This window comes from Bos indicus x Bos taurus, chromosome 22 (genome assembly GCF_003369695.1).
Source record: "Bos indicus x Bos taurus breed Angus x Brahman F1 hybrid chromosome 22, Bos_hybrid_MaternalHap_v2.0, whole genome shotgun sequence".
NCBI classification, from domain to species: Eukaryota; Metazoa; Chordata; class Mammalia; order Artiodactyla; family Bovidae; genus Bos; species Bos indicus x Bos taurus.
The window spans coordinates 7,076,221-7,090,578 of record NC_040097.1 but is presented as its reverse complement, the minus strand read 5'-3'; the positions used below and the strand labels follow the sequence as shown (position 1 = coordinate 7,090,578).

At 51.1% G+C, this 14,358-nt stretch overlaps 1 protein-coding gene across 1 annotated transcript in view; it reads right to left on the bottom strand.

Moving 5' to 3' along the window:
- Window positions 1-6,384, bottom strand: part of LIMD1 (LIM domains containing 1) — a 79,121-nt gene extending 72,737 nt beyond the window's left edge. The window contains exon 1 of the mRNA XM_027522267.1: window positions 4,260-6,384. Coding sequence (XP_027378068.1) covers window positions 4,260-5,661 — 1,402 coding nt within the window. The 5' untranslated portion in view covers window positions 5,662-6,384. The remainder of the gene's footprint in view (window positions 1-4,259) is intronic.
- Window positions 6,385-14,358: the final 7,974 nt, after the last annotated feature.

Below are 14,358 nucleotides of genomic sequence, written 5' to 3'. Positions count from 1 at the left end.
ATATGATACCCTCAATATTTCATATAGCGGTAGAATAGGCAAAGTCAGAGGGATAGAACACAGATTGGTCACTGCCAGGAGCTGGGAGAGATGAGGGATTGAGAAGCAACTGAGTTATGGGTGTGGGTTTCCTCTGGGGGTGATGAATAAATGCTCTGGAACTAGACAGGGGTGGTGTTTGCGCAACGTGAGGGAAGCGCTAAATGCTACTGCCTGCTTTTAAAATTAAAGAGATCGATTTTATATTATAGGAAGTTCTTCTTGATTAAAGAAAAAAAAACCATAAAAGTAAATAAATAAAGCAGGCTTTCACGTCTGTGCTTGGGAGGCAGCTGGGCAATGCTGGTTAGAAGAGTGGGAAGCAGGGCTTCTCTGGTGGTCTAGTGGTTAAGAATTCGGCTTGCAAGGCAGGGCACGCAGGCTCGATCCCTGGTGGGGGCACTAAGATCCCACATGCCACAGAACTAAGCCCTTGCACTGCAACCACTGAAGCCTGTGTGCTCCGTGGCCCGCAAGCCACAACTAGAGAGTCCACGCGTGGCAACGGAAGACTCCCCACGACGCAACAAAGATTCCTCGTGCTGTAACTGAGGGCTGATGCGTCAAATAAATAAAAAAAATATATTTAAAAGAAGAAAGAAAACAAATTTCTTTTTTAAAAAGCATGTGAGAATAGCACATTAAAATAATAATAATAATAAAGAGGAATGGGCAAGGAAGCCGAACTGTGGGGCTCAGACCTCACCTGTACCCAGTAGGCCCTATGAGACATGGGATCAGTCATCTAACCTCTCTGAGTCTCAGTTTCCAGGCTGGTGAAATGGGCTTCCTTCCTAAGCTCACATGAATAAAGTAAATAGGCCCCGAGGGCCTCTGCTCCTGCTGTCTGCCCTGCTGAGCATGCCCTTTCCCAGAGCAGACTCAAAGGTCACCCCTGGCCTCCTTCAAGCCTAGCTCTAAAGCCACCTTCTCGATGGGATTTCCCCTGATCACTGGCTTGAAAACCAGAAACCTCCCTGGTTCGACTCCCTGCACTGAGGCTCCATCCTCTCCACTTCCTGTTTCTCTCCCTCAAACCTGCTTATTTATTTTGTTCATCTCTTGCCTCCCTCTCCTGCACCACCTGCTCTGGAGAAGGAGGGGTTTCTGTCCGCCTCATTCATTACGTACCTCAAGGCAGGTACTCAATAAATACGGGATGGATGAATGGATAGCTAATAGTTCTGCTATGATCTGGTGTATGAACCTGCCTCCCTCCAAAGATAAAACCGTTGTTTGTTGTTTAATGATCTTGAAATTAAAAATTCAAGACAAATACTATATTTCACATATATGTGTAATCTAAAAAAAACCGACACACACAGACACAAAAAACATAAACAGAAGTATAGCTACAGAGAACAAACAGGTGGTTGCCTGAGGGGAGGGAAGGTGGGGAGGAAAGAAATAGCTGAAGGAGGGTAACAGGTACAAAGTTTCAGTTGCGAAATAAACCAGTCATGGATATGAAATGCACAGTGCGGGGAATGTAGTCAATAACAATGTAATATCTTCATATAGTGACATATTGTAACTGGACTGACTTGTGATGGTCAGAAATGTACAGAAATACTGAATCATTACATTGCATAATAGGAACTAACAGTGTTGTAGGTCAGTTATACTTCAAACTCATAGAAAAAGAGATGGGATTTGTGGCTTCCATCAGGGAAGGTGTGTGCTTCTTTGGGCTTCCCTGGTGGTTTAGACAGTGAATGAATGAATGAATGCATGAATCCACCTGCAACGCCCCTGGATTTGATCCCTGGGTTCGATCCCTGGGTTGGGAAGAATCCCCTGGACAAGGGAACACCTACCCTCTCCAGTATTCTGGCCTGGAGGATTCCATGGACAGAGAAGCCTGGCAGGCTACAGTCCATGGGATTGCAAAGAGTCGGACACGACTGAGCGACTTTCACTTCACTTCAGCGGTAGGTGGAAGGGGAGAGGGGGAATGGGACACGAAAGCAGTCAAAGGCATAAACTTCCTAAGGATATAATGTACAACACGATAAATATAACTAACATTGCTATATGTTGCATATGAAAGTTAAAGGAAATCCGGAGTTCTCATCACAACAAAAAAGTGATTTTTTGAGATGAGATGAGATGATGGATGTTCACGAACCTTATTGTTATCATCACTTTATGATGCCTGTAAATCAAATCATTACATAAAGCAAATCATTATGCTGAGGCTCTCCTGGTGGCTCAGTGGTAAAGAATCCTCCTTCCAACGCAGGGAACAAGGGTTCGATCCCTGGTCGGGAAAGACCCCGCATGCCACGGGGGGGACAACTGAGCCCGTGCGTCACAACTGCTGAGCCCACACTCTAGAGTCTGTGCTCCTCAACGAGAGTTGCCCCAGCTCACCGCACCTAGACAGAAAGCCCAAAAGCAGCAACGAAGACCCAGCACTGCCAAAAATAAATAAATAAATAAATACATTTGCTTAAAAATTAAAAACCTTTTAAAAAGCAAAAACTTAGAAATCTTTTTTAAAAACTACTATGCTGTGCATCTTAAACTTATACAATATTGTGTGTCAATTACATCTCAGTAAAACTGGAAAAAAAGACAACGGTTTAAACTAAAAAAAAAAAAAAAAGCCCACAGTATTTCCAGAGAAAAGTATTATTCCCAAGGAGGGGGATTTGCAAAGGAGAAGAGATGGCTCACAGTGAGAGGCCGCTACATGCTCTAGAACATAAACGCCGAGTAAACAGCCAGCCTGACCTCTGACTGCCCAGGGTGGTGTGAGCGCTGCTCCTGCGAGGCTCTCACGAGAAGCAAGAACACAGTGCCCGTGCCTCGGACACGTCCCTCCAAGCACCTCGGGACAGAATCATTCATTCATGCAGGATGGGGCAGACAGACAGCAGCCAACCAGTGACCCTCCCTGTGCGGGGCCTTCCCTGCCCCCCACCAAAAGCCTTCATACGGGGAAACGGTGACCTCAACTACGCACAGTTCAAAAATAAAAACTAAAATAAAATATTGATACCATGCATAAAATAAAATGAGAAACTACTGTACACCTCAGAGAACTCGACTCCATGCTGTGCGGCGATCTAAATGGGAAGGCACCCCAAGCAAGAGGCATCCATGCAGCTGACTGTCTTTGTGGAACAGCAGAAACACATAACATTGTAAAGCAACATACTTCAATCACAAGTAATTTAAAAAATAAACAAAACTCCCGCTCTTCTAGTTAGAGCTTCTGTGAGATGGCTACATTGTTACTCAACAGGATGCTATCTCTGCTTTTCTGCTGCCTCCAAACTCTGCACGGAGGAAAAAATAAAAGCTGAAGCCAGCAGTCTCCGAGAGTTTGTGGCTTTAAAAAGAGAATAAAACAAAACCTCCAAGAGGAAGAAAAACCAACAAGGAGCATCTTCCATTCTCTTAGGAGCCACGACTGTGGGTGTAACCTGGTTGCTGGCTAGTAGTCAGGGTGGGGGTGCTGAGTTGGAAGGTGCCTAATGCACGGGTCTCCAATTTCCCAGAACGTCAGGAGCAGGGCTGGCTTGTGAAAAATGCCAACTGCTGGGCCCCATGCCAGTTTCTGATGCAGTAGGTTTGGGGTGGGGCCTAAGAATTTGCATTTTTAACTAGTTCCCAGGCAAAAGGACGCTGCAGGTTCAGACTACACTTTGAGAAGGACTGTTCTAGAACAAAGCCTTCCAGGTCAGAGTTTCACCTCCCTCTGCTGAACACAGAACGTGCAGGCAGACACACGTGCACACAGGGACCCGCAGAGAGCCCACGCCCAACCACTGGTCCTCTAGTAGCCAGGCTCCCCTGGCACAGCCAGCAACTGATGGAACGAACCCTCAGGGGTACATGGACCTTCTAAGAAGCCCATTCAGGTCCCGCCTGAGCCAGTCACTGTGACAGGTTCTAAGTCACTCCCGAAACCCTTGAAATCCAAAGTCACAGATTTCCCTTTTTGCGGGGAGCAGTCACGAGCAATCCTGCCCTTTGCACATGGGTAACCACCAGCAGCAAGATCCGCTTTCTGCCTAGTGATGATCTCAAGTCTCTTTTCAAGTTTCAGAAGAGGCAGCTGAAAGAGGAAGTTAAAAAAAAAAAAAAAGACAGGCGCACTCAAGGAGAGCGACAGCATCCCTGGTGGGGGTAGGGGGCGTTTCCCCCTAATGCCCAAATGCAGGGACCCCGTCACCCGCTGTGGGCAACCACGCCAGCCTCTCACTACTCACCAAAGTAATCGGCCTTCGGGTGAGCATCCATCTCCCGCTCCAGACGCTGGGTGAGGGCTTCTAACTTCAATTCGGCGGCCGTGGGTCCAAGCTCAGGGCCCGGGATGAGCGTCTGGCAGGGTAACCTCACTCTGGGGGAACTCGGCGTCTCTGGGAGCACAGGCCCCAGGCTGCCATCAGAGGCCCAGCTGGAGGCACCTTCTTTACAAGATAACTCAGGCAGGGTGGACATCACTGGATGGACAAGGCTGTTGGGGCTGAGCTTGGGACCAATGCCAGGATCTGTAGAGCCAGGCTTGGGACCCAGCCCAGGGAGGGCACCCGCCTGCATATGGTCCATGCTGGCTGGCGAGGATGAAGGGGCAGAGCTAGAAAGGTAAGATTTGGGCCCATCTTGGAACCAGGGTTGAGGGTCCACAGTGGGTTTGGGCATCGTGCCTGAAACCTCACTCCCTACCCCCGAGTTTGTTCTGGGAAGAGAGCCTTGACTGGGCCGGTTCAGGGCCAGAGGCGCTGAGAAAGAAGGGGTCCTGGGCTGAGCAGACCTCGGGAGGGCCCCATTCTCTGGGCCAGCGGAAGGGAGGCCAGGGCTCACTCGCTGGGAAGAGGCGGTGGTCCAGACCCCCGCTGGCTTCTCGCTGTTGCCTCCTCCAGGCCCACCATCCTGGCCACTCTGCAAAGACCTGCCAGAGCCTGCGGAGAGCTGCTGGTGGTACAGGTGAGGATCCCTGGAGGGCTTAGATAGCAGTGGGTCGCTCCCTGGGGTCCCAGACCACCCACTTCCTACACCCAACCTGATGCCAGGGGACACTCCCGGGTCGTCGGCCCACTTGGGGCCTGCCAAGGACAGGTTGTCGTAATAGTCTCCGTGGGTGAGGCAGGAGGGATCCTCACAGGGGCCCGGCCGATGGAAAGCAGACATCTCAGAATTCACCATGCTCTCCTTGGACCCACAGTCTTGGCTGCCTTGCCTCGAACCCCGGACGTACAGCTTGGCCCTCTGCTCCTGGGGTGGGTACGAGGGCTGCCCAGGCGCCACGGTGATGGTCGTCCCAGGGGCCACGGTTGAGGCAGCGAGAGGGGGCTTGGCAGCACCATCCGCGGCCAGCTTGCTGCCCCCACCAGCTTCCCTGTGGGCCGGTGGGCCCAGGCGTGCCCCACCGTTAACGGGACCCCGGCTCGCCCTGGGCAGGGTCTCCTCCTGTAGGAGCTGCTGCTGCTGCTGCTGCTGCAGGTGGATTTTGGCCATCTTGGTAGCAAACACCCTGCGTGTTTCCTCAAACTCCGGGTTGTTGCCTGCACCCTTGTCCACTCGGAAGAGCCCATCTTTGGAGGCCTCATACATGTTCAGGTCCTCAATGAACTTACTGGCCTCCAGGCCCAAGTCGTCGTACTTATCCATGTTGCTGACCGGGCCTAGCCTAGTTGAGTGCGTGGAGCTGGGACGGTGGGGGTCCTGGCAGAGGGCGGACACTCAAGTCCAGCCCAGAACAGGTACAGCCTTCCACCTGCCCAGCATGAGAGTCATGACCCAGGGCCTTAGAGTCCAGCAGATGCTGAGGCCTCAAAGTCACTTGGGCCAAATTTGCTTCCAATTCCCCTTCCCCTCGGAGGTGTCCGCGTGGGGGCGGCTGGCGGCGCTTGGCTGTCCGAGCTGGCTGTGAGTTCTTTTCTCAGTTTCAAATCATAAAACGTAAAAGAAATACGGAAGAAAAAAAAAAAATCACATCCTCCTTAAGCAGCCAAACTCAAGACACCCACAAGGCAGCAGCCGCTGGACAGGAGGGAAAGTTGCTCAGAGAGCAGAGAGCAGAGGGCCCAGGACCGGCCGGGCCGGAGCGGAGGCGCGGCGGCGGGAGGCGCGAGCACGTACCGGGCGCTCGGTCCTCCGCGGCTTCCCCGGTGGCGCGGAGCTGCGATCGTGGCCGGCGCGGGGACGGATCGGGGATCGGGATCCGGGGCACACGGGCCGGCCGGGCCCCGGCGGGAAGTTCACGGCAGCCGGGCGGTTGGTCTATTGTCCGATGGCGGCGGGGGCTGGGCGCGCGCGAGCCGGAGGGCGGCGGGACGCGGAAGTGAGTGCGCCGGACGCCGTCCCCGCCGCTCGGTCGCCGGCCGGGCACGTCGCGGGCCTGCGAGGAGGCGGAGGCGGAGGCAGCGGCCGAGGGGCGGGGGCGCGGGAGAGGGGCGGGGTCGGCGCGCGCGGCGGCGGGCGCCCCGGGGCAGGCCCGAGCCCGACTTGGCTGGGGAACCTGGAGGTGTGGCCCGCGCGCCTCTTTCAGCCCTTGAGCGCGGGACCGCCCCCGGAGAAGTCCGGCCCGGCTCCGGTCCTTGGGCAGAGCGGGGCGGAGGCCACTCCGCGGGGATCGCTGGCAGGCGACCTGGACGGCTTGCGTGGACCCGAGACGTGCCGCTTGAATTTTGCGGGAGTCCCGAGGTCGCACGCTCCTCGTCCCACTGTGCCTCGGTTTCCCGAGTGGAAAGTCAACCGCTTGTGCCGGCTTGGCCCCGGCAGTTCCCTCGCCCCTACACAAGGTGCAGGATTGGCGACCCACGGAGTCACCTGAGGGCTGGCCCAAGTCCCCTTGGACAAATAGGGAGACTGAGGCATCGAGGGAGAAGGGTCCAAGATGCCATCATGACTAGCGAAGCGTGCATGGGTGCCTAGGTCCTCTGAAAGGGGTTAAAAGGCACATTGTTGCCCGGAGGGAGCGTCCTAAGTCCCTCTGTTAGGCCATAAAATCACGTGCCCTGCTGGCTCATTATTCATGGGAGGATTTCTGATCCCCCAAGTAGATCTGCACGACTCTGGGGGCGCCAGGCCTGCCTCCTGGGCACCCTAGCAAGGCCCACCACTCCCTGCACTACCTCCTAGGTGACCCTGGAGAGGTTTCATTTCCCAGAGAGCAGATACCGTGATCCTAAGGCCGATACCAGACCAGTCAGTTCCCTGGTAACCCTCAGTGCTTACCAGGGGCTTAGACTGAAACCAACCCCACAACGGCCTTCCTGCTCTGGCAGGGTCTGCCTCCCCGCGGCAGGTCTGACTGGGGAGTCTTCCCTGCCACTAGCTGCAGGAGCTTCCTGGTGTCTGCCCAGAGCTGGCCCTTGAACTTTTCCGTGGCTCATCTTACCATCTCTGCCAAAATAACAGTCTCTAGAACCCTTCTTTTTCGGCACCCTCTTTATTTCCTCATCAGTTCTGATCACTATTTATATTTATTGTTTACATGCGGTTTTTTGGTGGGTGGTTGGTTTTCCACCCCATTAGACCATATCTGTATGCCCAGTATCTATATGTCACAGTACCTAATAGTTGAATAAGTGAATTAGTGAATCTATTTGCCAGCGTTGTGACAAGGAACAAATAATGCAATACGCGTGACAGTGCTTTGTACTCTGTAAATCCCAAATGTGGTTCCTGGGCAGGTAGACAACCTCAGACATGCAGATGACATCATGCTAAGGGCAGAAAGCGAAGAGGAACTAAAGAGCCTCTTGATGAAGGTAAAAGAGGAGAGTGAAAAGGCTAGCTTAAAATTCAACATTCAAAAAGTGAAGATCATGGCATCTGGTCCCATTACTTCATGGCAAATAGATGGGAAAACAATGGAAACCGTGGGAGATTTTATTTTCTTGGGCTCCAAAATCACTGCAGATGGTGACTGCAGCCATGAGATTAAAAGATGCCTGCTTCTTGGAAGAAAAGCTATGACAAACCTAGACAGTGTATTACAAAGCAGAGACATCACTTTGAGGACAAAGATTCATATAGTCGAAGGTATGGTTTTGCCGGTAGTCACGGACAGGTGTGAGAGTTGCACCACAAAGAAAGCTGAGCGCCAAAGAATTGATGCTTTCAAATTGTGATGTTGGAGAAGACTCTTGAGAGTCCCTTGGACAGCAAGAGATCAAACCAGTCAATCCTGAAGGAAATCAGCCCTGAATATTCATTGGAAGGACTGATGCTGAAGCTGAAGCTCTAATATTTTGGCCACCTGATGGGAAGCACCAGCTCCTTGGGAAAGATGCTGGGAAAGATTGCAGACAGGAGGAGAAGGGGGCAACAGAGGATGAGATGGTTGGATGGCATCATTGACTCAATGGACATGAATTTGAGCAGACTCCGGGAGATGGTGGCAGACAGGGAAGCCTGGTGTGCTGCAGTCCATGGGGTCACAAAGAGATGGACACGACTGATCGGCTGAACTGAACTGATAGGAGGTACAGAGAGTTAGCTGAGAGTGACCCGGGGATGCGGCTGCAGGGAACTGGCTGTTTAGGGCAGTGAAAGCGTGAATGGACTGAAGAAGAATGCATGATGGAAGCGTGAAGCCTCCCCCTGTGCTCCCCACCCCCACCTCCACTCCCACCCGAGATCCTGGCCCTGAACTGCAAGGAGGCCAGCCAGCACAGGGCGCGTGTCTCTGCGGCCGAGGTTCCGTTGCACAGATGTGGGTGTGGAGTTGGGTCTAAGCAGGGCTGCCTTTTGCCAAGTGAGCGCAATGTAACTAGATGCACAAGGGAGTCACTGTCTCTTCTGCCTAGAACTACTCCACAGATATGCCTCTGACTCCCGCCTTTACAGCCCTCAGGTCTCCACTCAACGGTCACTTCCCTGGGAAGTCTGCCTGCCCCCTGTCCATCCCCAACCCCACCTGCCCCCACAGTGACCAGCTGGCTCCTCACCAGAATGCAAACATCACGAGGCCCCAGATCTCTGCCCATTTTGTTCATCACAGTAGCCCAGGAAACCAAAACACTGCCTGGGGTGGGGTAGGATCCCCAAATGCTTGATAAATGAACGCCCGAGTCACGTCTGAAGAGGAAGTACAGGTGTTACCATCCACAGAGAGAAAGAATTAACTGGACTTTGGAACTCCCTGGTGGTCCAGTGGTTAAGAATCCGCCTGCCAATGCAGGGGACGCAGGTTTGATCCCTGGTCCAGGAAAACCCCACATGCCACGGGGCAGCTAAGCCTGTGCTCCACAACAAGGGAAGCCTCGGCAGTGAGAAGCTCATGTCCCGCAACTAGAGAAAAGCCCACATGCAGCAACGGAGATCCAGCACAGCCAAAAATAAATCAGTAAAACCATTAAAAAAAATGAATAAATAAGCTATAAAGACATGACCATAGTAATTAAATTAACAACAACAAAATAATTCAGTGGACTTCACAATGACCCAGATTCAGAGAAGCAGTTCGGAGAAGAATACAGAGGAGACTGTATTCCTCCTCTTGTAACTCTGTGTCACTACAAACCTTCTGCAGATCTTGTTTGATCACCTTGTACCAGATATCTGATCTGCCTCGGAGACAGTATATCTTGCCAGGCAAGAGTATGACTACATAGAATTGTTCATGTGTGTGTCTGAACATATACGGGAACCTATATGACTGAAGAGTATCTGTTTGCATGCCTACATATATGTTTTTTATATAAGCGTGTATAAAGAATCATTGACCAAGCGGCATTTGAAAAACCCTCATCCAACAGACTGGAGGCAGTAAACGGTGCTCAGACAGCCAATGAATTACCGAAGGGCCCAGGAGGCAAAGGGCCCCCATCCTTGGACGGAGCCCTGCTTATTTTGCAGTTAACTGAAAGGGCCTTTCTGTCCCTTTTGCTGGGCTACAGGGAATGTCCCAGCACACAATGCGGTGAGTGTCCAAAGCTGGAGGGCTACTTCAGGGAGAGCTCTGAAAAGAATCTTTGTATTTCAGCCAGGCGGATGGATGAAGAACTAAGAACCCAGGTTCCTCTGGGCTCTTTCCATCCCACGGATGCCTCAAGCAGGCCAGGAAACCCTGGCCCTTCCAAAGCTGTTTCCTGAACCTTAGGCTTTCTCTCTGGCCCCAAGTTTCACTGTGGAACTGTCCCATGAATGGAGAGAAGCAGCTTCGATAATGGCCCTTTCCTGGCACTACTAACGAGCCTGTGTCTCGTGACTGTCCGCCCTGGAAAGCTGCCCAGGCCAGACCCAGACATGAGGACCATGATCTTGCCCTGCGTGTGCTACTGGCGCCCACTCTTGACCAGTCTCAGCCCCACACCCCGGGCCTTCCGCTGCACAGGAAGGGCCAGCTGCAAGCATGTGCCTGGCCACAGGGCCCCACGTGGCTCCCCACAAGGCTCCCCACACACCCATGGGGGAGGGAGGCTGCCCCCTGGCCCTGGCCCAACCCCTCCCGGGCCATCTGCTCAGAGTGCAGTGAAATATGTTTAGCAGAACACAGTGAACTGGAGTGCTGATTTTTGAATCAGCACCAATTTTCTGCTTACTCCTTTTGTGTGTGTGGTTGTTACATAAGTAATACAAGCATACAGCTTCAAGTTCAAAAGGTGCAAAAGAGCACACGTGGTGAAAGCAGTCTCTGGTGCCCCTGCAGACACGCCCTGTGACCAAAGGACACAGGCATGTACTCTTCTTCCTTTTTTTTAAAAAACACAGAAAGTAAAAGTGCACTGCCCTTTGCTTTCTGCATTTAACAATACTCTTGGAAACCTTTTCACATCATTTCACATGCAGCTGGCTCGTTCTCTTAGAGGGCTAACATTTCTTTCTTTGGGTGAGTCATGGGTTTCTTAACCAGTCTCCTGTTCACAGACATTTAGGCCGCTTCCAGGTTTTAGCTATTACATATTCTGTGGCTACGGCTGACTTATAAACCGTATCACACCTGTGCAAGCAGGGCCCTGGGATAAACACCCATGAGGCAGGCATACTCTTGAGAACTCCACCACACTGCCTGGATTTCTTTTGTCACCAAGAAGCTCCGCCTTGCTCTCTGCTGGTTACTGTCTCAATGGAGTCAGAGTTAGAACCGTTGATGAGTCATAACAAGAACAACAATTATGAAAAGCATCGTAGCACCTACGCTTTGCCCAGCACCATTCTCTACACTCAGTATATGTTACAGCATATGTTGATTGCTCATAACAGGTCATGAGATAGGTTCTATTCATGCCCTCCTTTAAAAAAAAAAAACTATTTTATATTGGAGTATCACTGACTAAAGATAGAAGGCAAAAAGAGAAGAGGGCAGCAGAGGATGAGATGGTTGGATGGCATTGCCAACTCAATGGACATGAGTTTGAGCAAACTCCAAGAGACAGTGAAGGACAGGGAAGGCTGGCGTGCTGCAGTCCGTGGGGTCACAAAGAGCTGGACACACAACTGAGCAACTGAACAACCACAAGGCCTGGTTAACAATGTTGTGATACTTTCAGGTGGACAGCCAAGCAACTCAGCCATACATATATGTGTGTCCATTCCCCCCTAAACTCCCCTCCTGTCCAGGCTGCCACAGAACACTGATATTATGCCCTCCTTTATAAAAGCAAGGAAACTGAGGCACAGAGGAAGGAAGGAACTTGCTTGAAGTTCCACAGCTAGGAGGCATCTGGGATTGGAACACAGGCAGCCCAGCTCTGTGACTCGTCACCTCATGACAAAATCTTCTAAGTAATCACTTGGCTACTAAAGCTGCTTCCAGGGTGTGTGTATCAGTGGGTGCTTGCCTTCAAAGCCCAAATGGGAGCTGTATCTTCTATTTTCAACATCACCATGTACCCAGAAGGAGGCTGGACCAGCTTGTGCACTCCGTGAGGGCAGGGACCAGCTCTGCCCTGTTCACCCTGGTATCTTACATGCTGCTCAACTAGTTACTGTTGAATGACTGAATGAATATTATCCTGGATAATAATACTGCTAGGGGACTTCCCCAGGCTCCCCAGGTGTACCAATGGTAAGGAATCCTCCTGCCAATGCAGAAGACTCAGGAGACGCAGATCCGATCCCTGGGTGGAGGAGATGCACTGGAGGAGGACACGGCAACCCACTCTAGTATTCTTGCTGGAAAATCCCATGGACAGAGGAGCCTGGCAGGCTACAATCCATAAGGTCGCAGAGAGTGAGGCTGTTGTTGAGTCGTGTCTGTCTCTTTGTGAGCCCGTGGACTGCAGCACGCCAGGTTTCCTGTTCCTCACCATCTCCCAGACTTTGCCCAAGTTCATGTTCATGCCATCCAGCCATCGCATCCTCTGATGCCCTCTTCTCCTTCTCCCCTCAATCTTTCTCAGCGTCAGGGACTTTTCCAATGAGTTGTCTGTCTGCATCAGATGACCAAAATACTGGAGCTTCAGCTTCAGCATCAGCAAGAGTCAGATACAAGAGAGCAATTGAGCATACGCACACACAAAGGGGACTTCCCTGGTGGCCAAGTGGTTAGGATTCCATGTTCCCAACTGCAGGGGGTGTGGGTTTGATCCCTGGTTGGGAAACTAAGATCCCACAGGCTGAATGGTGTGGCCCCCCAGAAATTTTTTTTTGAATGCTAGTAATAGCTAATATTTGGAGAAGGCAATGGCACCCCACTCCAGTACTCTTGCCTGGAAAGTCCCATGGACGGAGGAGCCTGGTGGGCTGCAGTCCATGGGGTCGTGAAGAGTCGGACACGACTGAGCGACTTCACTTTCACTTTTCACTTTCATGCATTGGAGAAGGAAATGGCAACCCGCTCCAGTGTTCTTGCCTGGAGAATCCCAGGGACGGGGGAGCCTGGTGGGCTGCCATCTATGGGGTCGCACAGAGTCAGACACGACTGAAGCGACTTAGCAGCAATAGCTGATATTTACGGAGCACCAGCTAAGAGTTTGCCATAAATTATCTCATTTAATCCTCACAATGGCTCTCTGAGATAAAGTCCATCTTTACTTCCATTTTACAGATGGAAAAACACAGGCTCACAGAGGTTGAGTAAGTTGCCCAAGGACACACAGCTGGTATTAACAGATGAGTCGGGATTTGATCCCTGGATGTCTGCTCCCTGCCTCGAGTGATTTCTGAGTGACGTCTGAGGTCCTGTCTGCACCTAAATTTGTGAATCCACGAATTTCCCACTTAGGAATTGACCTCCACTGGATGCAGCCTGAAGATAAGAGTCACACATTCTTTAAAAAAAAATTAACTAAACTTAATTTTTAGAGCAGTTTTAAGAGTAGAAAGAACACTTTTGTGTACTCCAAGTACAATTTTCAGTTTCACAGAAATACTGAGTGGAAAATACAGAGATTTCCATATGCTTCCTGACCCTACACACATAGCCTCCTCCTCCATCCACATCCTGACCAGAGTGGTATAACTACTACAATCAATGGATTTGTGTTAACACATCACTGTCGCCCAAAGTCCATAGTTCACCTGAGGGTTCGTTCTTGGTGTCATACAGACTATGGATTTGGACAAACATAAAAGGACGTATATCCACCATTATAGTATCATACGGAGCAGCCTCACTGCTCTAAAAGTCCTCTGCCAGCTCATCTCTCTCTCTCCTCTAAGCCCTGAAAACCACTGATCTTTTTCTGTCTCCGTAGTCTTGCCTTTTCTAGAATGTCATATAGTTTCAATCATTTCAGACTGGCTCTTTCACTGAGTAAGTCTCATTGAAGTCCCCTCCATGTCTTTTCATGCTGTAGAGTAAATAGGTTACAGTTTGTATCCGGGGGGAGGAAAAGCTAAGAAAGTTTAAAGACAGAAAAAAGAAAGACAGCTAAAAATGAAGCAACTGAGTCTGTGGTCTGCCTGAAAAAAACCAGGGGCGAACAGACGCAGAAAGACGTCTGTCTACCCCAGGGCCTCCCGAGGAGCTGCCAGCCCTTTACAAAGGGCCCCGGGCTCCCACTTTAATCACCGTCTTCAGGTGAAGGGAAACACAGAAGCACCAACAAGAATGGAACTAGAAGGCGTGTATCACAGCTGCATGCCTCTGTCCCTTTAGCAGCCATGCTGCCCATACCGGCTACAAGGAACTCATTTAAAAAAGAAACAAATCCTGCTGGGGGCACAGGTTCGATCCCTGGTCAGAGAACTAGATTCCACATGCCATGTGGCATGGCCAAAACAAAAAAAAAAAATCCCGGGGGGAGGGATAAATTAGGAGGTTGGGATTAAGATGTATACTTAGTCGTTCAGTCGTGTCTGACTCTTTCTGACTCCATGGACTATAACCTACCAGGCTCCTCTGTCCGTGGGATTCTTCAGGCAAGAATACTGGAGTGAGTTGCCATTTCCTCTTCTGGGAGATCTTCCTGA